Source organism: Arachis ipaensis, chromosome B7, assembly GCF_059453495.1.
Source record: "Arachis ipaensis isolate K30076 ecotype BB chromosome B7, ASM5945349v1, whole genome shotgun sequence".
Lineage (NCBI taxonomy): Eukaryota > Viridiplantae > Streptophyta > Magnoliopsida > Fabales > Fabaceae > Arachis > Arachis ipaensis.
The window spans coordinates 120,987,716-121,013,232 of NC_142442.1; the positions used below are offsets into that span (position 1 = coordinate 120,987,716).

General features: G+C 36.4%; 2 protein-coding genes across 2 annotated transcripts; one reads left to right on the forward strand and one right to left on the reverse strand.

Annotated features, from left to right (window-relative positions):
* Nucleotides 1-9,866: 9,866 nt before the first annotated feature.
* On the reverse strand, nt 9,867-11,647 carry LOC148553925 (uncharacterized). Its single transcript, XM_088492894.1, has 3 exons — nt 10,888-11,647; nt 10,407-10,816; nt 9,867-10,328 (listed from the first exon to the last, which is right to left on the reverse strand). The coding sequence occupies exons 1-3, from the start codon at nt 11,645-11,647 to the stop codon at nt 9,867-9,869; spliced, it is 1,632 nt and encodes a 543-aa protein (XP_088349020.1).
* Nucleotides 11,648-24,241: 12,594 nt separating this feature from the next.
* Nucleotides 24,242-25,306, forward strand: LOC107607557 (uncharacterized). The gene has a single exon (XM_016309497.1). The coding sequence runs from the start codon at nt 24,242-24,244 to the stop codon at nt 25,304-25,306; it is 1,065 nt and encodes a 354-aa protein (XP_016164983.1).
* Nucleotides 25,307-25,517: the final 211 nt, after the last annotated feature.

Genomic DNA, 25,517 nt, shown 5'->3' on the forward strand with positions numbered 1-25,517 from the left:
TTACATAAAATTAACTAATCTATGATTTTAATTCTCTTATTTTTGCTATAAATTAAAATTACTTATATTTAAAATAAATTTTATGTTTAATTCATCAATTATCTAATATATACACGATGAATTTTGTAACACCCTAACTATCAAAAGTCACACTTCCGGCTGCGCCACTCTGATAGCTCAGGTATTACGACGACTCTTGAAATATTTAGTGCTAAAATATGAGCCTGCTTAAATAATTAAACCGTATAACCTCTCAAAAGGCTTCTTATCTGATAACATATAACCACATTTACAAAACAAACCACAATACTTACAAAAGATACATATACATATATCTACATATTATTAATATTACAAGCATGACACATCAAAACTCCTATCCCTCTTGCAAAATGCACTAGAAATAAAGGCGAGGGAAAAATAAAAACTAAGATCATACAAAATAATGTCAAATAAACAGAAAACAAATATAACTCTTCAGAAGCTTCGTCGTCCATATCTTGAAAAGGAAAAAACCTGTAGGGGAGTGAGAACATCGTCCTCGAAAGGGTTCTCACTATAGGGTTACAGAATTTATAATAAGATACGTAAATAACACCGTTTTTTAAGTACAGTGATTAATAACTGCCTTATACTTCTTTTCAAAACCAAAGATTTAACATTCAAAATCCGAAATCCTTTCTAAAAGAGAAAGCTGTTAATTTCTCAGAAATCTAAAAGCCTTTTTAAAAGTTTTTCTTAGACAGCATGAATGACCAAACTGTTCCAAGCATAGGTTCATTAAGTCTATGCTGAACCAGTTTAATCTTTCATACTTTTCTAACCCAAAAGCACAAACCAAACACAGTTTTCAGCTCATCTCATAATCAACCACGGCCCTGGGCCCAAGCAACTCAACCAACAACTAATTCATCACAATTCAACCAATTTTCAGTCACAAACACAAGTAAGAAGGTTCAAAAACAATCAAGCAGTTATATCAAGTAGAGCAATTAGCAATTACACATAACTATTCACATAGGCAAACCAATTACAATTTGCACACCCAAACAATGTCATATAAATGCATATGATGCATGCCTGTCCTATGGCTAATGAGCTCATCTGTCGGTTATCCAGCCAACCCGACAAGTCCGAAAACCTTAGACTGTCCCCCGTCGCGCATCCCCATGAGTCTATGCATAGATTTTACATTCATACATCATTCAAATCACTCACTGAGGGCTATCCATATCCGGGAATTTATACGTGTCCGGTCACCCTTACGACGTAGGGTCAACAGAGTATCGAGATTCAACCTGGAACACGTGGTGGCAAGCTACGGTACTTTACCCAGGAAAACTCGTATCTCAGATAAACGTGCGGAAGCCACATATATTTATTCATAATCATTCATCCATCATCATTTCCGCATTTCATTAACAATTCATATCAAACCAATCATTATTCAAGCCATAAGTCACTTTCTATTTCTCAAATTCTTCAAACTCATAATTCAACTTTTCCTCAAAATCAATTCTCTTTCAAATCTTAGTCACTTAATATAACATTTTACAAAACTTCCAAGAGACTTTCAATCATCACCTTAAAATGGAACTTTCTTTGAGAAGACACAGGACTCTAGGGAAGAATAACCTACCTCACTTCTTAAACTCTTTAGAAATCCTCGGAATCATAATTACTCAAACTGAAATCATTTAAAATGGAGACTTAAGACCAAAACCAAGGCATGTAGGCCAAAAGTTCCAAACCAGTTTCAAAACCAACATTATTTAAGTCCAAAAAACCCAATTTCTTTTCATTCTTAAATTGGAAATTTTTCCAAAGGCTCGGATTTGTTTAGTTAAAACTTAAAGAATACTTCAAAGGCAATGCGAAATTAAGTAATCAAAATTCAATTTTCTTTAAAATCTGCTAAAAATCCTCCAAAGCTACTTCTTGAGCAAACCGCAAAACATAGGTCCCCTCATGTTTAAATCAAACTTAAAACATAAGCTTTCCTTAAAAGATTAAACTTGAATCACCTGTTTCCTAATAAATCGAGAACCAAACAATAGAATCTCTCGAATCCAATCCTTTTCTAAATCATATTTGAAAACAAAATCTTGAATTTCATAAAATTTCGGCAGCATCTCCCCTAAAACTTGGACTTTGCCACCCGTTTCGGGTTCCAACCAAACCAGTATACAATCCCTTCCACGGGTTCAAAACCAAATCAATTTAAAATCAGACTAGTTTCGAAAATTCATATCCTTCTTATAATTCAAGAAATCAAATACAAACTCAATCCATTTTCAATGAACCAACTTGTTTTCCAAAATTGTAATGAAATATTTCAGCAACCAACCATATAACCAAATCAAACAACAATCCAATCCAACCACAAATACGTTCATCACAAAACAGCCCAACAATACATAAGGCTTATACAATCACCAAAAGTACATTTATCACATTAATATCCATTTATAACAACTCCAAATCATAAAATTAAGTTCTTTGAAAAGACCCCTACCTCGACACATTCAAACCATAATCCAAATCAAGAAATTCCTTTCCTCTCGACCCGAAATAAATGCAATTGAAACCTCAGCTCTGCTTGCTTCCTCAAAAGCAAAACAGCCTCAAACGTGACGTGCAACCTCAGTTTCTAATCCCTAAAACATCAATATCGTGGAAACCTCAAAACACATATCAGAAAACCAAAGGCGAGGATCCCGGGGTAGAGACACTTACTTGAATAAAAGAACGACGCGCCAGTCACCCCAAACTTAACTGGCAGCAGCTCCAACAGCGGCCAGGGCTTCAGTGGCTCAGCAACAACCTTAATTTTTGACATGCAATCACCAGAACCGAATTCCTAAGGTATCAACAGCTCAGAATCTCTAACAACCTATATTGAAATACTAATTTTCAAAGGTTCTGGAAATAAAAACACTCACCAAGAAGGCAAAGGCTCGATGGAAGCTTCCAATAGTCAGAACGGCGGCGGTTCGCAACAGTGACGTGACTCTGGCGACGAGGCAGATCCACAGCGCTGATGGAAGCATAGCGGTGACGAGCTCCCTCAACGGCGACACGACAGATCCGACGGCAACGGGATCCTCGGCGGCAGCAAACAGAACGGCGGCAGCATGAACGGCGCACAGGAAATGGTGAGAGCGAGCTGGGAGCAACAAACCACAGTGGCTCTTCACCCTCTTCGTGTCGGGTTCTCCTTCTCCCGGCGACCCAGCTGCGGCGGTGACGAAGGAACGGCGGCTGGACTGGTCGTGGTCTTCTCTTTCCCGCGCGTCTTCCTCTCCTCGCAATTCGGTTGGTCAACGGCGGCTCAAGGACCGTTCGGCGGCGTGGTCTTCCTCCAAGGCCGGTGGCGACGAGGAGTGGAGTAGCGACGGCGCAGCTTCTCTTCCTTTCCCTCTCTTGGATCTTTTTTTGTCAACAGCAGTGGCGACGGTGGCAGTGACACCCACCGCGCCGCCTTCCCTTCTCCCCCATCTCCTTCCTTCTTCGGTCCCCTTCCCTCTTCCCTTTTCTTTTATTTTTCTTTCTTCCTTTTGTGGGTGTGGGTATCTGTATGTGTGTGAGGGTGAGCCGTGGGTGAAGGGTGGGGTGTGGGTGCTGTTTGTGTGTTAGAGGGTTAGGGTAAAAAATTAGGTTTAGATAAAATTAGGATTAGGTCAGGGTTTTAGTTTAGGTATTTTTTTTAAGAATAGGGATAGTAGTGTAATTTTATGAAATAAATAGAAAGTAAGATAATAGTAAATGATATGGTCACCATAAATACGAGCTATAACTCGGCCTCATAACCGTTACTGGCAGCCACCATAACTCGTCATTTGCCGTTATTGCTCGGCCCTTATGAGCTATAACTCGGTGACATCAATACTCTTATCATAACCGACGTCTCAAACGGTATGATAAAATCGGTTACGAAATCAATCATCACAGAAACCGACAATTTATCACCCAGAATGTAACGGACGAAGAAATATCTATAAAAGAAAGGTAAAGTATCTTTTTTAAGGACAATTTTTGAACTTGACACCATACTGACTTAAGCATTGGAGTGCCTTTGCAGGTACACTCCACCCTTTTTGTATTGCTCGTGCTCCCAAACCTACAACGAACATAAGGAACTCGGATTCTGAGAGACGGACGTTCAACCTTGCAGCACATAGCTCGGCTGATCTCGAGGAGTTGAAGCCGATCTATTTCCCAGGCAAGATCAATTGGCGCCCACCGTGGGGCCGAGAAAATCATATTTTTTCTTTTGGTCCCATCAACTCCATCTGCATCCATGGCTGACGTACCGCCTCCTCCACTGTCCGAGCTCATGCGAATGGTAGCTGAGCTACAACAAGCCAATCAACGAATGGCCGACAAGAACCAGCTAATGGCTGCCCAAATCGCTGAACTAAATCATGCTCAGATTGAGCACAATGGTGCTCATCGCCAGCAAGCAGAAGACGAGGAACATCAGTCCCAACCCTCTCATGTTTCGGAGACCGCTCGAGGCGAAAAGCAACAGCCCGAAGATGAAAAAGAGGAGGCTGACGACCTTGTAGGTCCCTTCACAGAAGAAGTGATGAATTTCGAACTACCGAAGAGGTTCACTCTGCCGCTGACCCTTAGGCCTTATGATGGACTCGGAGACCCGAGGAAGTTTCTAAAGAAGTTCCGATCAATAATGATCGTCAACGGTGCATCAAATATAGTTTTATGTCGTTGTTTTCCGAATTATTTAGACGGTCCTGCACTTGATTGGTTGTGTGCTTTGCCTGCAGGTTCCATTTCACGGTTTCACCAGTTGGCGAAGTTATTCGAAGAACATTTCACCGGATCCGCAATATACTTGCACGATTCTGATTACTTAAACACTATCAAGCAAGACCAAACGAAAGCTTAAAGGACTACATGACCCGCTTCACCAAGGTCGCAATCAGCATACCAGACCTCCACCCAGAGGTCCATCTACACGCAATTAAAAGCGGTCTCCGGCCAGAAAAGTTCCAGGAGACAATCGCAGTAGCCAAGCCGAAGACTCTAGCAGAATTTCGGGAAAAGGCAAAAGGAAAAATTGATATCGAGGAACTCAGACAAGCTCGGAAGTCTGACAAGTCACATTTCCGCGACGATGATAAGAACTCAGCCACTAAGAAAAGTTTTAAACTAACACCTCGATTTGATTCTTATACGCAGTTTAACACTAAGAGAGAGGACATAATCAAGGAGATCTTGAATTCAAAACTGATCAAGCCACCGAGAAAAGCCGGTACCTACCAAGATGCAAAGAACGTGGACAAATCGAAGTACTGCGCTTTCCACCAGAAACACGGCCACAATACCGATGACTGCGTGGTCGCCAAAGATCTATTAGAACGACTAGCAAGGTAGGGACACCTCGACAAATATATTAGTGGTCACATCCAAAAGCACGGCCTGAGCTCCACAACAAACGAACTCTCTGAACAAAACCGAGGAAAAGAGAAGGCATCTTCAAACCAATATGAAAGACCACAAGGTATAATCAATTGCATTTCAGGAGGATACGCCAGTGGAGGATACTCAAATTCGGCAAGGAAAAGATCGTTCAGAACAATATGCTCGGTAAACGGACCACAGCAAGATGTAGCAACCACTAATCCACAACCAGAAGTCACTTTCACACACGCGGACTTCAACTCCAGTATACAAAACTTGGATGACCCTGTGGTAATCACCCTGCAGATAGGGGATCTGTTAGTGAAAAAAGTGCTCTTGGATCCCAGGAGCAGTACCGATGTTCTGTTCTACTCCACATTTCAAAAGATGAAGCTCAGCGACAACATGCTTCAGTCCACAGGAGGAGACTTGGTCGGCTTCTCAGGAGAACGAGTTCCAATACTCGGATCAGTGTGGTTACATACCACACTGGGTGAGCAACCTCTTTCAAAAACTAATGATATTCAATATTTAGTAGTTGATTGTTTCAATCCATATAACCTCATCCTTGGCCGACCTTTTTTGAACAAGTTCGGCGCCATTGTTTCTACCGTTCATCTCTGTGTAAAGTTTCCACTGCAGGACGATCGGGTTGTAACAATCCATGGAGATCATAAAGAGGCACGACAATGTTACAACATCAGCATGAAATTCCAAAACCGCTCAACACAACAAGTCAACAATGTCAACCTCAAACAAAAGGAACACACACTGGCCGACCTTGACCCAAGAGCTGATTTCCTCGAGCGCCCAACACCCTCCGATGACCTACAAAAAGTGTACTTTTATAATGACCCTAACAAATTTACTTATGTAGGTACATCAATCAACACATCTGAGTTAGAGGCCATAACGACCTTCCTGCAAGATCACACCGACCTTTTCGCATGGACACCATCAGACATGCCCGGCATCGACCCACAGATTATCAGTCATAAACTAGCAATAAACTCGGCAGTCCGACCAGTGCAGCAGAAGAAAAGAAAACTCGGCGAAGAGAAAAAGAGAGCGTCACTAGAAGAAACACAAAAGCTCATCAACGCCGAATTTATCAAAGAGATCAGATTCACCACCTGGTTAGCCAATGTGGTAATGGTAAGAAAACAAAACGTTAAGTGGCACATGTGCGTCGACTTCACTGATTTAAACAAAGCATGCCCGAAGAATTCTTACCCTCTACCATCCATAGACTCTTTAGTAGACAATGCATCAGGCTACGCTACTTTAAGTTTTATGGATGCGTATTCAGGGTATAATCAAATACTCATGCACCCCTCCGATCAAGATAAAACAGCTTTTATCACTGATTTTGGTAACTATTGTTATAAAGTTATGCCATTTGGATTAAAGAACACAGGTGCAACTTACCAACGCCTTATGGATAAAGTGTTTGCCAAACAAATCGGCAGGAATATCGAAGTATATGTGGATGATATGGTCGCCAAAATAAAAATCGGACATAATCATATCAGCGACCTTACAGAAATATTCGGCCAGATCCGCCAGTACAACATGCGTCTCAACCCCGAGAAATGTGCATTCGCCGTGCAAGGGGGTAAGTTTTTGGGTTTTTTGCTAACATGCAGGGGAATAGAGGCAAATCCAGACAAATGCCGAGCAGTGCTGAATATGACCAGCCCTAAAACAGTCAAATAAGTTCAGCGCCTCACAGGACGACTTGCCGCACTTTCCAGATTTGTTCCTTGCCTAGCTTCAACTTCTTTTCCTTTTTTCCAAACAATTAAAAAGAAAAATAAATTCGAATGGAACGACGATTGTGAGAAAGCCTTTTCAAAATTAAAAACAACTCTCTCACAACCGCCGATTTTACAAAAACCCCTACAAGGGGAGGATTTATTTTTATATCTGTCAGTTACTGATTGGGCGATAAGTTCGGCCCTTGTTACAGAAAGAAACAAAGTTCAGCAGCCGATATACTTTGTCAGCAAGACTCTCCAGCATGCCGAGCTCAATTATCCAAGGATTGAGAAGCTCGCACTAGCACTAATATTCTCGGCGCGACGTCTCTGACCTTACTTCCAGAGCCACGTTATCCACGTCAGAACCGATCACCCGCTAAGACAAGTGTTACACAAACCAGAAATTGCAGGACGACTCATAAAATGGGCAGTCGAACTATCTGAGTTCGATATCAGATACCAATCCAGAGGACCGATCAAGTCTCAATTTCTGGCAGATTTCTTCGCTGAGCTTACAATACCATCCGAAGAAGATCATGCAAAACAATGGACCTTATATGTAGACGGCTCTTCAGATAATAGGGGCTGTGGAGCAGGAATTCGTCTGGAGGCCGAAGACGGATTCATATTGGAACACTCAATACACTTAGCTTTCAAAGCCAGCAACAACCAATCCGAGTATGAAGCACTACTCGCTGGACTCCGACTTTGTTTAGATCTCCGAATCTCAACGATAAAGGTATATTGTGATTCTTTGCTAGTGGTACAGCAGGTAAACGACCTTTTTCAGGTAAAAGATCCTCTACTCTCTAAATACCTGTTATTAGTAAAAAAATTATCAACAAAATTTACCAAATTTGAAATAGAACATATACCACGCGAACAAAATCAAAGGGCAGATATCTTATCTAAACTCGGCAGTACACAGTCCGAGTTATCTACGCTGCAACAATTTACAATAACATCACCCACTGTTACTCTGACAAATGTGTTAAGTGTTACACAGGTAAAGGATTGGAGGGACAACTTTATACACTATTTACAAACAGGTAATATACCAGAAGGGGTCGAAAACAATAAAAAGTTCCGACGGCAAGCATCTTCTTTCACAATATTCAATGGAACACTGTATCGACGAGGTTATACTCGGCCTCTACTCAAATGCCTTAACAACTCGGAAGCTGAGATAGCCTTAGCTGAGGCACATGAAGGAATCTGTGGCACACACACAGGTGCTCAGAGCTTAGCATCAAAGGTCTTCCGAGCTGGATTTTTCTGGCCTACTTTAAAGCACGACAGCCAACAAAAAATCCGATCATGCAACAATTGCCAAAGACACGCACCACTAATACACATACCAGCAGAGCAATTACATCATTCAGATATCAGCTGGCCATTCAACCAATGGGGTTTAGACATACTCGATCCGTTCCCTACGGCACCGGGCCAGGTAAAATTTCTTATTGTTGGCATTGATTATTTCTCCAAATGGGTAGAAGCCCAACCTTTGGCAAAAATCACATCCCAGCAAATGATTTCATTCGTTTGGAAAAACGTTGTTTGCCGTTTCGGCATACCTCAACATATCATAACTGACAATGGTCGCCAGTTCGCCGATCAGAAATTTCAATCTTTTTTGCAGAACCTCAAAATAAAACAGCATTTCGCCTCGGTCGAACATCCTCAAACAAATGGACTCGCCGAGGCAGCAAATAAGGTCATCCTGCACGCACTTAAAAAGAAGCTAGATGATGCCAAAGGGCTCTGGGCCGAGCTTATACCTGAAGTCCTTTGGGGATATAACACCACCCCACAAACATCAACAAAGGAAACACCGTTCAGACTTGTATATGGCTCCGAGGCTATGATACCCTTGGAAATCTCGCAAAGCTCATTCAGAACACAACTCAGAAATCAAGAGGAAGCTCGGCAAACCGAACTCGATACCATTGAAGAAGTCAGAGACATCGCAACATTAAGGCAACGAGCAGCACAACAAGCGATAGCTCGCCAATACAACAAAGCCGTTAAAAGCAGGTCCTTCATGCCAGGAGACTTAGTACTTCAGAAAACAGAAACTGCTCGGAAACAAACCTCGCATGGAAAGCTCGCAGCAAACTGGGACGGTCCATACTGAATATCAGAAGTACTCGGCAATGGAGCATACAAACTCGAATCAATAGATGGTAAACTACTACCCAATACTTGGAACGTATCTTCCCTAAAGAAATTTTATAGTTAAAAGGCAGGGACAGGCTTGTACTCTTTTTCCTACTACCAAGATTTTATCCCAAAGGGTTTTGCTTGGAGAGGTTTTAACGAGGCTAGCCTACCTGCACCTTTGTATTTAAAAGGTTCAGAAAGACTCCGAATATATAGGAGACGAATATTATCTTATTCTTTATCAAATAACTGTACGAATGATATTATCAATCAAATATAACTCTATCAATACAGCTCAGACAAACGCCAATACTCGTCTAAGCTACAACCTGCCATTACCAAATAAAATCATCAGCCACAAGGCCAATAAACTCGGAACACTTTCCGAACAATCGCAAACAGCTTTTACAAAAAGCATCACATTCAAAATTCAAACAAGTCAATTCAACAAAGTTCAAAACACACCAACTAACTATTACATATGCAAAACAAATTCAAACAAGTTTCTAACAAAACACATTAAGCATTATCAGCTTCATCTTCTGCGTCCCCATCATCTTCAATCAACTGACCATCTCGCACTATCTTTCCAGGATCCATACCAGAGAGATCGGCATCTGGTACCAAAAACTTTACCTGCAACCTTGCTCTTTCAAAACCTTCAACAAAAGAATCCAATATCTCATCCGCCTTTTTCTTCTCCATATCCTTAAATTGAGCAGTGACCTCAATAAGCCGAGTTTGCATGTTTGCCATATCACTTTCCTTTTTCTTCAAATCTTTCACATCCTTAACATAACTTTCTTTAGTCTCCTTCAACAACTTCTCGGTCTCAGTCAAACGCGCCTGAAGCTCAGCAGCAGCACTCTTACTCTTAACCAACTCCTCCTTCAAAACAGAAACCTCTCCTCTTTCTGCAGTAACTCTCTTATACTTCAACTCTTGGCTATGCCCAAGACTTGCAAGGCGCAGGCCAATAACCTGGAGGAAGAAATAAACCAAAATTCATAAGACTCCCAAAGAAAAAAGAAAAATAAAGAAACAACAGTCGGCTATTACCTGCATATACTGCCCAATAGCCATGTCTCCAACCTCCTTTGCAAGAGAAACATCAGCCGACGATTGGCAATACTCGTCCACCATAGCCATATAGGGATATTCCTTTCCCCAAACCGAAAATGCCTCACTTTGTTCAGAAATTTCATGAAGCCTTTTTTGATTACCCATAAAAGCCTGTATCTCTTCCAGAGGAACCCCTAACTCCTTTTCATCAGAATCATCGGACAACTCAACAAGGTCGGACTTCCTTCTCTTCTTCGCAATCACCTTCCTCCGACCTTGACGAGGCTGAGTAACCTCGCCAGTCCCAACAACTTTCTCAGCATTAGATGACGATACCTCCTTCTCCAGGTTTTTATTTTTGAAACGTGTCCTCAGAGACGCAGCTGAAACACCAGGGTATTTACCACCTGCAAAAACAAACAACATCAGAAATATGACGAAAACCAATAAACACCTTAGAAAAAATCCTATAACTCACCCAAATAAGCTACCACAGCATCTTTATCCTGCTCCCAGTACAGAAGCTCATACATTGAAATCAGGTCTCCCTGACCGATATTTTCAACAAGAAACTCAATCAAACAAACATTTCTCGGAGAGATAACTTTAGGTCCGAGTATATTTTGGGGTTCCGAGCACCAATACAATGGAAACTTCTCAGCCAGATTCTCATCTATGAAAAACGGAAAATCTTTTTTCAGACTCCTAACCTTTAAATACATCTCTTTAAAATCTTTGAAAGAAGATTTGTACAATTTGAAAATGCCAAAACCAGGGGTGCTATTGAAATTTATCCAACCACCTTTCCACACCCCTTTGGCTTGAAATAACGAAAAGAAAAGGTCAACAGACGGCACCTCTTCCAGAAACTCCATTAAAATTTCAAAAGAACGAAGGAACGCCCACCCATTTGGATGAAGCTGCGACGGAGCGCAGTTTAACTGCCTCAAGACCTGATATTCGAAATCAGTGAAGGGTAATCTAACTCTCAACTCTTCAAGAATGCAGCTGTGCATATAGAAAAATTCAAAGCCTCTACCCCGGTGATAAACCCTATCATTAACACTACAGGGCAGTAACTCAACCCCAACTCCAGAATTCTGCCTCACTACCCTACTAGCATCCACCTCCTTAACAGCAACTTCATCACAGAACAATGACCCCCGAGACCTCACATCATCCCCAACCCAGTCATAAGACCAATCTATTCCAACTTTCTTTTCCTTCTCAAACCCCATCAGAAACAGTAAACAAACATGCAACCAAGAAATACAAAAAACGGGGGAAGAAAGAAATTAGAAGAACATAGACATGACCATACCTCTCTTGCTCATTCTTCACACAAGAAGCAGAAAACCAAAACGCCCAAATTTCAATCAGTAGAAAAAATTAATCACAAACAAAAACGTTCCAAATATCACCCTTGCCTCAGTCACATCAAACGGCGAAAGGAGCATTGGAAACCATCAAAATATTAATGAAGCTACCACTCATTCTCTCTCCTCAATAAAAAGCGCACACGATTTCCCACGTCGCACCAATAGAAAGTTGATTTAATGAAGTACGTTGAACTGGGGGCTCACTCAGTAATCCACTTTACCGAGTTATAACTCATCACAAAAGCTCAACCTGCTTCATTAAAAAACTTTCCTCAGGCTAAGCTTGGGGGCTGTGATATGGTCACCATAAATACGAGCTATAACTCGGCCTCATAACCGTTATTGGCAGCCACCATAACTCGTCATTTGCCGTTATTGCTCGGCCTTTATGAGCTATAACTCGGTGACATCAATACTCTTATCATAACCGACGTCTCAAACGGTATGATAAATCGGTTACGAAATCAATCATCACAGAAACCGACAATTTATCACCCAGAATGTAACGGACGAAGAAATATCTATAAAAGAAAGGTAAAGTATCTTTTTTAAGGACAATTTTTGAACTTGACACCATACTGACTTAAGCATTGGAGTGTCTTTGCAGGTACACTTCACCCCCTTTGTATTGCTCGTGCTCCCAAACCTACAACGAACATAAGGAACTCGGATTCTGAGAGACGGACGTTCAACCTTGCAGCACATAACTCGGCTGATCTCGAGGAGTTGAAGCCAATCTATTTCCCAGGCAAGATCAGTAAATATCAAATTAAATATAACGTATCCATCTTTAAAAATACTTTTTAATTAATAATCTTTAAATAATTTTCAGTTAAATACCAATTTAGTAAAAATTGGAGATAAGTAAATTAATTCTCCTTTATTTATAAAATAAGGTTAAAAATATATATATTAAAATTAAGACATACAAAATATTAATTATTTCTCAATTATAACAATTCTAAATAATAAATAAGAGTTTACTCAACTTTTATATAAAAATCTCTAAAATAATCTTAAATAAATATAATACATCATAAATAATTTATTGATAACTTTTAAAAATTAGGGGTCCTACAAATTTAAACACACTTCTACCTAATATATATATCTATGTATGTATGTGTGTGCGCGTGTGTATATAAAGATGTTTAGAATATTAAAATCAGTCTTTTTAGTGTATTCATAATTCGTTGGTCTTTTTAAAAAAATATATATATAAAAATACTTTTTTTTTACTCTTAAGAATTGAATCAAAGACTTTATATATATACACACATGATCAAGTGACACCACGAAACTAGAAATAATAGCCTTTCATTATTTTTTATGAAAGTCAATGTTAAATAAAAAAAATTTATATCTTTATAACATTTAGCCATTTTATTTTTTCTAAATGAACTTATGACATTATACAATTAAAAAAAAACCATTTCTAAGAAAAAATAAGTGAAATAGTATTTAGTTGAAATAAAATCAAAATTATAAATAATCATATCATGTTATTTTTTATGAAAGAAATAATATAAACATAATAAATCAAATTGAATAATCAAATTGACCAGCACTTTTAGCCATTAGTTCAATTCTTTTAGTCTAATAATAATCTAACAATATATTTTTAGCCATACTTTCAAATATTTAGGAGTGTTCATGGATCAGATTTGATCCGCATATCCACGGTATTTATCCGAATTCGATCCGAAAATTGCGGATATCGATCCGATCCGTACACTAATAAAATTGGATTGCGAATTTTATGTAGGTATCCGCATATCTGCAGATCCGCAAAAATAAATAAATAAATAAATAAATATTATTTTTATGTTTTATTTCAACTAATAATTATCATATATATTGTATTATTTTATTTTTATTATTTAAAAAAAGTATGTTTAATAATATTTTAAGAGTAAATAAGTTAAAAAAAAGTAGAAAAAAGAAATTTTATTAATTTTTTTTAATCAAAATAAGTTTTTAAAATTTTTTTATGTTTTATGAATATTTTCGAGATCTGATCTGATTCAATCTGATCCGCAAATGTATAGTTAAATTAATTTTAAAGATAAAAATATAAATTCAAAAAATTGTGTTTTATATTTGTATTTAAATTCAGATTTTTCTTACTATATTTAAATATTAATAAACCCCAAACATATATATAATAAATGAAGGTGGCTACTCCAATGAAGATTTTATGATTGTTATCATGTGAAGATATTTTATTTTGACTATTGGATCATAAATTTTAGAGTTTGATTTTTATATATTATAAAAGTGTTACCTTCATTTAAAGTGTTGGTAAATACATAAGTCACACTTTTTAAACAAAGATCATCATAAGAAGATATTTTTGACATCTTCATTGGAGTAGTTGACATGAAGCATCTACTTAATATACTAAAACTGAGTTTTTCCCCAACTAATGAGAGTGAGGTGTCGTTTTCTCATGAATCCATTTTTCCTCCAAAATGAATGTATTTAATGAATAATGCATAATTATACTAATTTAAGAAAATAGATTGATTATAATTATATAAAATTAATATTTAATACATTATTAAACTACTTATCAATTATCAATCGAAAATATTTTTAATAATAATAATAATAATAATAATAATAATAATAATAATAATAATAATAATAATAATAATAATAATATACTTCTACTTAATATACTAAAATTGAATTTTTTTTCTTAACTAATGAGAGTGAGGTGTCAATTTCTCATAAATTCATTTTTCTTTCAAAATAAAAGCACTAATCTCTCTTTTAAATTTATTTTAGAAAAATATCTTTATTACAATTATATTACAATTAGTATTTAATGAATAATGCATGATTATAATAATTTAGGAAAATATATTTATTATAATTATATAAAATCAATATTTAATGCATTATCAACTAATGAAAGTGAGGTATCAATTTTTCATGAATTCATTTTCTCTCCAAAATGAGAACATTATTCTCTTTTCTAAATTTATTTTAGAAAAATTATAATTTCACGCTGAATATGCGTGGCAAACTAAAAAAATTTGGCAAGTTAATAGAATCAAATCATATTTCTATAACATATATAATAATATATATTTTTATTATATAAAAAGTGAATCTCTGCACTTAATGATGAATGTGGCATACTTCTGAGCGTGTTTTTTAATTTATTTTTTTATAAATCATTGAATACAATTTATTACAGTAAATTAATTATATCAACTAATTGATTTGATTAGATATTTAAATATCACATGATTTATTATAATTTATATCAATCAAATAATTATAATTTATTATATCAATTATTTTAATTCATTAATTTATAAGGTACATAATAACATAGATGATTTGTTACTTATACTAATTAGATACCATAAATACAGATTAATTTAGTTAAAAAAATCATTGTCTTCTATATTTTCCTATTTATTGTTTTAATTCATTAAATCCAATCAATTATAACAAATTAATTATATCAACTAATTAATTCAATCAACTATTTCCTAATTTATTTTTTTGAATTCAATAAATCAAATAAAATCAATTATACTAATTATTTGTATCAACTAATTGATTTAATTAATTTTTAAAAATATTTTTATTTAATTTATTTTACTTATAGTGATTAGATACAATAAATACAGATTAATTTAGTTAAAAAAATTATTGTCCCTATATTTTTCTATTTATTTTTTTAATTTATTAAATTCAATAAACTATTTTTTAATTTATTTTTTTGAATTCAATAAATCAAATAAAATAAATTATACTAATTATTTGTATCAACTAATTGATTTGATTAATTTTTAAACATATTTTTATTTAATTTATTTTATTTATTTAAATACATGAATTATAACTAATTAGTTATTTAATTTTATTAGAATAAATATCAAATTCTATTCCTAATATAAAATTACAAAGTTTTATTCCTTCCATTTTTATTTTATCACTATAAAAGACCATATATGTTAGAAAAAAATATCATTCATTTACCAATTACTCTTTCATTGGGTAGCTTTTACAACAATTTTTTTTCTTCCTATGAGGCGTTGTCGCAAGAAGGCAATTATCGTGGATACAAACCACCACATACTCTTCAACTCCCGTGCTCATCATTCAGAGCAATATATGATATGTTATACATGAAGTATTTAAAGACCATGGTGTTATCATGTATCCATAAATAAAAAAAATTTCGTACTTAAGCTTAAGCCATTTACCTATTTGTGTGGTATATTGTAGTGTGAAATTACTTTCAATTTGTGTTGTACAATGATATTATGGTTTAATTTAAGCTTTTATTTTAGAACTGTGTTATGATTTTATCTCATTATTTTTTCTTAGATATCAAGTTGTGTATTTTTATTTATTATTATTGAAACGGATGTGATATAAAATTTTGTAAAAAAAAAAAATTCTCACATTCAATTTATTTTATTGTAGTCTTTTATCTCTTTTATTTCTTTTTATTTTCTTCTTATTCATTTTATTTTCTTTTTAAATATCATATAATTTATTATAATTTATACCAATTAATTAATTATAATTCATTATATCATAATATGCATGATAAAATAGATCATTTGTTACTTATACGTTTATTCTTCTAAAATCTAAATATGAATAATTATATTTTTAGTTTTTTTTATGAACAAAATATTATTAATAATGAATAATAATTAACTACTCATACTTTTAATCAAAGTGTTTGGATGATTTTTATATTTATTAATATTAATTTTTGATTATTTTTTTATAAATAAATTGTATTATAATTTTATGTTAGTTCATAATTGATTAATGATTAATATTCATGAAGCTATGTTAAATTTTATATTTTACAAATATTTTATTTAAATATAATTTTTTAAACATAAAAATGTATTATTTTTAATAATATCATACTCTTATTCTTTTAATTATTCTAAAAGAATATTTTATCATCCTTCCATTTGCTTTTACTAATCTATTATCTAACTATTATATAAAATTAAAATCGTATTAATAAATTTAATATTAAAGTTAATTTGGCTTTTTATTTAGAGTATTTTTTATTTTTTTAGTCTAATCAACCAAAACTATTCAATTATAAATAGTTACTTCTATCTTATTTTATATTATTAACTAATTAAAATTATTAAAATTTAATAATACAATTCTGTTTTATATTTTTATATTTAGTCCAATCCATCTAAGTTATATAATAATTATTTTACTTTTTAGATTTTATAATGTAATACTACATACATTAATAGTAAAATAACATAATAAATTATCATGTTTTAATATTAAATATAAAATTAATACGTACAAAAATTTTCAAACTTTTGAATCAATACGGATCAGTGTAAATTAGACAATACTTATTTATGACATAAACAAAGAAATACAGAATCTTAAGTTTTGCATATAAAAATTTAGGAACATGTTATATGTACAAATGTAATTGCATAGTATTAATTTTTTTAATGGTATAGACCAACAACTCTAATTTTATTTCATGGTCAAATTAAAAAAAAAGTCATAATTTTAAAGGTAGTAAAAAAAAAACAACAACGAAATTGATCAAAAAAATAATTAACTTATATTATTCTATTAATTTATTCAATATATTAATTTTTTTATTTATATTAAGATTAATTTTAAATGTTTTAAAATAAAAAGTATAATTAATTATAATTTGCATCTTAAATTATGTTGAGTACATGATATTTTATTGTGTTGCTAAAAGTAAAAATGAGATAACAAATATAATTTTAACTCTTAATTCAATATATTTATTTATATTTTATATTTTTTATGATTAATTTTGTACAGTGTTGGTATATTGAATAAAAATACCTGTTATAATAACAAAAAATTAAATTAAATTTCAATCAATAATTTTATACTCTTTACTTTTTTTTTTCAGTTTCATTTTAGATTTTAGTTCATTACTCAAAGGTAATGAAATTCCATTGATACTGAAATAAAATTACAAAAGGGCCCATAGAATAGAATAAGTAAAATAATGTGATACCCACATTGCAACATCTAAATGAAACAACCTAGAATCTAAAATATTTATCTTTCTCTTTCTCGGTGTCTATTATATTATCTATCTATCTATTCTATTCTATTATATAAAAATCGATTTTTTACATTTAATGATAGAGTCAACGTAGCATGCTTCTGAGAGTGTTTCCTAATTTATTTTATTTAACTCATTAAATACAATTCATTATGATGAATTAATTATATCAATTAATTGATTTGATTAGATATTTAAGTATCACACAATTTAAAATTATATATCAATTATTTGATTTGATTTTTATGAATACAACAAAAGATAATTAATTTAGTTAAAAGTTTACTATTTTCTAATCTTCTATACATAAAAATAATCTTTTTATCACTTTTGCTATTTTAATTTTAATTTCTTTACTTTTTTTACGTGTAATTTTATTTTACATTAATTTTATTTATTTAATAACAAAATATACTCATATTAATTTTATCATATAATAATATATTTTTCTCCTATGTTAATAGAAGAATTTCAATTGTTATCAACTACATCTAATAGAATGACTGAGAAGTAAGAACTATAAGAAGTTAAATCCAAGTTCAAAATGCTGAAACAAAGGAAAGAAAACAGTGGATATATTATTAGAGAAAAATATATAATAATGAGAAATATACTAAAACTGGATTTGTTTCCAACTAATAAAAATAACGTGTCAATGATTTCTCATGAATTCATCTTTCCTCTAAAATGAAATCACTATTTTCTCTTCTAAATTTATTTTAAAAAAATATTTTTATTATAATTATATTATAATTAGCATTTAACAAATAATACATGATTATACTAATTTAGGGAAATATTTTTATTATAATTATATAAAATCAATATTTAATAGATTATCAACTAATAAAAGTGAAGTGTCAATTCCTCATGAATTCATTTTCTCTCTAAAATGAAAGCACTATTCTCTCTTCTAAATTTATTTTAGAAAAATATCTTTATTATAATTATATTACAATATTACAATTATATTACAATTAGCATTTACTGAATAATGTATAATTATAATAATTTAGAAAAATAAAATAAAGTCCAGTAATTTATCTTCCGACTGCACATGTGTGTAGAATAACTTTTAAGAAGGAGTCACGTATAGTAAATACGGTCGATGATTGTAAAACTGTATACTAATATTGATATAATATTATTCCAAGTATATGTTTTGCAAGCATAAAAAAAAGTGTTGAGTTATTTTTTAATGAGTTTAAATTATTTATTGTTTAGTAGAAAATTTTGTGCATTAGAATTCTCTAATAATTTATTATTTATTTTGAGCTAATTTTGATATGTTCTTATTTGACAGTAAAATAATATATAAAAATTTGTTAGTAAGTCTAAGTATTACTAAATTATATATTTATGGTCACATTGAATATATATGTTTGATTTATTGAAAAAAATAAATTACTAAAACTAATTAATAACTATTTTAGAGTTAATACATAACATGTTATATTTTTATTAATCAAATTATTATAATTCAAATTAATCTTAACAAAATAATTTAAAATTATAATTTCAAATTTATCACGCGCATGGTAGGGTTATTACACTTGTTTTTGTACAATAAAAGAAAAGACAGACATACATACATAACATTAAAAAGTTGTACATAGCTATAAAATTATGGGTTTTTTTTTTTTTTGGTGACTTATAAAATTATGGGTTTAATTGCTAGTAATAACCTTTTGTTAATTTTATAAATTATTGTCCCTTCTAAAATATACATTATATTATCACCAGGTAAGCAATTTGAAATTAAAATTTTTAAAATGAAATTACTTCTAAAAATGATATTATGATATTTATATAGATTTAATATATTTAAAGTTTTAGCATCATTAATGCATTAGTAAAAAGAATTCAGACCGTTTTTGAAGTTAGGATAATCTCATTAATTATATATAAAGTCTTGACTCGTGACATTGTATTTTTTAAAAAACTATACAATTATTTTTATATGTCAAAATAACTGTTTTTTAATCTCTTAGATTCATTTAAAAAAATGTATTTAAATAATTATTTTATTTAGATATACTAACTTTCTAATAAAATTAAAAGATAAAATAGATACTTATTTTGAAAAAAGGAATATTAAATATCAACTAATTTTTAGACAAAAAAATTTAAAAATAAAAAATGTAAATATAGATAAAATAAAAAAGTTTTTAGATATAAAAAAGAATTCATTAAAAAAAGAAGTTAATTAAATTAATGAAAATTTTTATTTAAAATTTTATTTAAATAAGAAATATAAAAATTTAATGAATAAGAAATCATATTAAATTTTTTTATAAGTAAAGAGAATAAATAAAATGGTTAAATATATGTGTTACAGATCCGAGCCACGGATCCAGGACCCGAGACTGTACCCAATCCCGGCTTCTCGGGTCCGACCCGCACCTCACTCAGAAGGCCCAAAAAGCCGGCCCTCTAGAGCTCCTAACCGACTTTTGAATTCACACGTCCATCTTATCTTAACCAGATAAGATAAGATAAGAATACCCATCATCTATAAATAGAGGACAAAAGTCCCTCCAGGTATTCATTCATTCCACACACCTTCTACCTCTTAGATCTATTCTGACTTGAGCGTCGGAGTGTCTTTGCAGGTACCTCCCCCCATTGCTCCAGTCAGGCAACCCGGCTTCAGCTCAGGTTTGCGGGTTCCCGATCCACCCTTTAAACCGTACCGGAGACATCTCGTACATTGGCGCCGTCTGTGGGGAACTTGCGCCAGCAGAGCCGGATGGGGGACGTCTTGGAGGAAACCCCCTCAAGCCAGGATGACTCCCGACCGCGTAACCCAACTCCGGAACACCGGGAGGTCACAAACCAAGCAAAGATAGCAAGTACTGTCCACCACACGAACGATCACGTCGTCACGGACCAACGACATCCGGAGAAAGCAAGGGACAAAGCGGCACAGATCATCCAGGATCTCTGCCTCCGGGTCCAGGAGCTCGAAGGCAAACTGACTAACAGAGAAAAACACAACAACGAACGCGGAAGCCAGGTAACTTCCAGATCAAGATCTCGCCACGGCAGGTCACCAACCCAACGACACGATAGGAGAGACGGTCGCAGCGCCTCACACGACCACGATCACGAGAAATCGCCGGAACGACGATACAACAAGAAACACAACCGCAGCGCTTCCCGAGATCTAAGTCGTCAACACGACTCAGACGAAGATCGGAGATACCGAAATACCAAGCGCACAAGAAACGACCACATAATAATGGGAGCTACACCCTTCACAGAGAGAATCTTAAGAGCGAAACTCCCCAAAGGTTTCGACAAACCTACCGACATGAAGTACGATGGGACCAAAGACCCCCAGGAACATCTAACGGCCTTCGAGGCCAGGATGAACCTAGAAAGAGCGGCCGACGCAGTCCGATGTAGAGCCTTCCCGGTAACCCTTGCAGGACCGGCAATCAAATGGTTCAACGCCCTCCCAAACGGATCCATAGCCAGTTTCCACGATATAACACGAAAGTTCATGGCCCAGTTCACAACTAGAATCACCAAAGCCAAACACCCCATCAGCTTGCTAGGGGTCACGCAAAAACAAGAAGAATCCACAAGGAAATACCTCGACCGCTTCAACGACGAATGCCTAACGGTCGACGGACTCACGGATTCCGTCGCAAGCCTTTGTTTAACCAACGGACTCATGAACGAAGATTTTCGCAAACACCTCACCACTAAACCAGTATGGACCATGCACGAGATCCAGAATGTCGCCAAAGATTACATCAATGACGAAGAAGTCAGCCAGGTTGTTGCCGCCAACAAATGGCAACACGGCAACACCCAAAACGGCAACTCGGCTTCTCGCCAAAATCCACCACCCAAAGAGAATCAAAGGAACCACCCCAGGCCGACAAATACAAACCGACCACCAAGAATTGGCAAATTCTCTAATTACACGCCCCTGACAGTACCAATTACCGAAATATACCACCAAATAGCAGATCGAGGCATCATTCCGAAAGCCCGACAACTCAAAGAAAGGACGCGAGGCAACAAAACCCTCTACTGCGACTACCACCGAGGTTACGGTCACAAAACACAAGATTGTTTCGACCTTAAAGACGCCCTCGAACAAGCCATACGAGACGGCAAACTCCCAGAATTTGCCAAAATCATCAGAGAACCAAGACGTGCTGAAAGAGACAGGTCACCGGAAAAAGACGGGCGTAACCCGAGAACCCAAAGGCAACCCCCCAGGGAAAGCCCAGAAGACGACCCGACCATCATCGTAAACGTCATCACGGGCAAGGACATATCGAGCAAGTCGAAACTAACAATGAAAAAAGATCTCAAAGTAATGGCGGTCAGAAACCAAACTTCAATCACTACGGCCGACAACACGATAACCTTCTTACCAGAGGATTGCCAGCACGGCACCTCGGCCGAAGATGCACCCTTCGTCATCTCGGCTAGAATCGGAACAGGGCTAGTACGAAGGATACTGGTAGACACCGGGGCAGACTCGAACATCCTCTTCCGAGGAGCCTTCGATAAGCTCGGGCTCCACAACGACAACCTCCAAACACACCACAACGGTGTCACGGGACTCGGAGACAACTTTCTCAAACCAGATGGCTCGATCACCCTTCCCATCACCATAGGAACAAGCAACCAAAAGAAGACAATCTTATCCGAATTCGTAGTCCTAAAAGACTCCACAGCCTATAACGTGATTCTTGGAAAAAAAAACAATCAACGACTTCTCCGCAGTCATCTTTACCAAATACCTCCTCATGAAGTTTAGAACCGACGACGGCTCCATCGGTACCATCCACGGGGACCGAGAAGTCGCAGCCGAATGTGACAACACCAGCCTAGCCCTAAGGAAGAAATCCCGAGACGCGGCCGGGGTATTCCTAGCCGACCTGGATGCTCGGCAAGACGGCCAACCCAGGCCAGAGCCAGAAGGAGACATGGAAAAACTACAAATAGGGCCAAGCAAAGAGGAATACACCTTCATTAATAGGAACCTCCCATATGATCTCAAAGAAGAACTCTCCCAACTCTTGAAACAAAATAGAGATTTGTTCGCATTTACACCAGCCGACATGCCGGGAATAAACCCCGACCTAATGTCCCACCGGCTAGCCGTCGACCCCAAAGCTAAACTAGTGGCACAAAGGAGGCAAAAAATGTCACCAGACCGAGCCGCCGAGGTCAAGAAGCAAGTCAAAGCCCTACTCGAAGCCAACTTCATCAGGGAACTCCCTTACACGACCTGGCTAGCAAACTTCGTGCTAGTGAAAAAATCTAACAGGAAATGGCGAATGTGTGTCGACTAAACCGACCTCAACAAAGCCTGCCCAAAGGACGCCTTTCCCCTACCAAACATTGACGGATTAGTAGATGCCGCATCCGGCCATCGATACCTCAGCTTCATGGACGCATATTCTGGCTACAACCAGATTCCGATGCACCGACCAGACGAAGAAAAGACAGCGTTCATCACCCCAGACGGGACATACTACTACATAGTGATGCCCTTCGGCCTGAAAAACGCTGGAGCCACCTATCAAAGACTCATCAACAAGATATTTCAAAACCTGTCCGGAAGCAAACTAAAAGTCTACATAGACGACATGCTCGCTAAGACCGAATCCGACGAACAACTCACCGACGACCTCAAGGTCATAATGAACACCCTACGAAAGCACCAAATGCGACTCAACCCGGCAAAATGTGCTTTCGGGATGGAGGTAGGAAAGTTCCTCGGCTTTATGATCACGCAACGCAGAGTTGAAGCAAACCCGGAGAAATGTCGCGCCATCCTCGAAATGACGAGCCCAAAAAACCTCAAGGACATCCAAAAGCTCACCGGCCGATTGACGGCGTTATCACGCTTTCTCGGGGCATCGGCTCAAAAAGCGATCCCTTTCTTCAAACTAATGAAAAAAGGAGCCCCTTTTAAATGGGAGACGAAGTGCGAAGAAGCGTTCCAGCATTTCAAGAAAGTCCTAGCGGAACCACCAATCCTCGCCAAACCCCAAATAGGAAAAACACTCTACCTGTACCTCTCCATTACGGAAGAGGCACTCGCAGCAGCACTCATCCATGAAAACATGAAAAAGGAACAAGAACCTATCAACTTCATAAGCAAAGTCCTGCAAGAAGCAGAAACTCGCTACTCACGACTAGAAAAATTAGCTTTTACACTCCTCACGCCCTCCCGGCGCCTGCGACAATACTTCCAGGCCCACCCCTTGACGGTCCGAACCGACCAGGTGGTCAAACAAGTACTACAAAAACCAGACCTTGCGGGAAGAATGTTAGCGTGGTCCATCGAACTATCTTAATTCCAAATCAAGTTCGAACCCCGGTACGCGATCAAAGCACAGGCCATGGCCGACTTTATCGCCGAGATGACCCCAGGAAACTCCACCCCCGAATCGTGGAAACTACATGTTGACGGCTCATCGAACGTCACCTCTGGAGGTGCCGGAGTCATTCTCGAAAGTCAGAACGGAGTCGTAATCGAACAATCAGTACGATACGAATTCCCAGTCTCAAACAACCAGGCAGAATACGAGGCCCTCCTGGCAGGCCTAGCCCTAGCTCGGGAGGTCGGAGCAAAGGTCCTAGAGGTAAACACCGACTCACAGGTAGTCAGCTCCCAAATCAACGGAGACTACCAGACACGAGACCCCCTACTCCAACAGTACCTCGCCAAGGTAAACAAACTAAAAGAAGGATTCGAGCGAGTTACCATACAACATGTCCCTAGAGAACGAAACGCCATAGTAGACCTACTTTCCAAACTAGCCAGTACCAAACCCGGACACGGTAACAAATTGCTAATCCAGGAAGTCGTTAAGTCACCCTCCGTGTCAACAACGACCAACGCTCATCTGACATTCTCGAACCAGGGATCTTGGACCCACCCTATCCTACAATACCTCCTCGACGGAACACTGCCACCAGACCCCAAAGAGGGAAAACGAATAAAAAGGGAAGCCGCCAACTATACCATTGTCGCAGGACAGCTATACAAACGCGGATTCTCGCAACCCCTGCTCAAATGCGTGGAACCCGAGAACACGGAGTACATACTCCGCGAAATCCACGAAGGTTGCTGCAGCCACCATGTCGGAGGCAAAACATTAGCCCAAAAAGTCATCTGGGCAGGCTACTTCTGGCCCACGGTTATCCGGAATTCCATTCAAATAGTCAAAAGCTGCGACAAATGCCAAAGGCACGCCAATATTCACCAAGCCGCCCCTCACAAACTCAGCATCATCTCGGCAGAACGGCCATTCGGCACCTGGGGGATCGACCTCGTCGGACCCTTCCCTACGGCACCTGGCCAACTCCGGTATCTCATCGTTGCCATAGATTACTGCACCAAATGGATCGAAGCTGAACCCTTAGCCTCCATAACGGCAGCCCAATGCCGAAAATTCCTCTAGCGACAGATCATCACCCGATTCGGTATCCCCGAGATCGTTATCTCGGACAACGGAACCCAATTTGCGGACAAAAAATTCAGAGAATTCTTAGAAGGACTACGCGTATCTCACCGTTTCAGCTCAGTAGAACACCCCCAAACAAACGGACAGGTGGAATCCGCAAACAAAATAATCGTCAAGGGACTCAAGAAGCGGCTCGACGAAGCCAAAG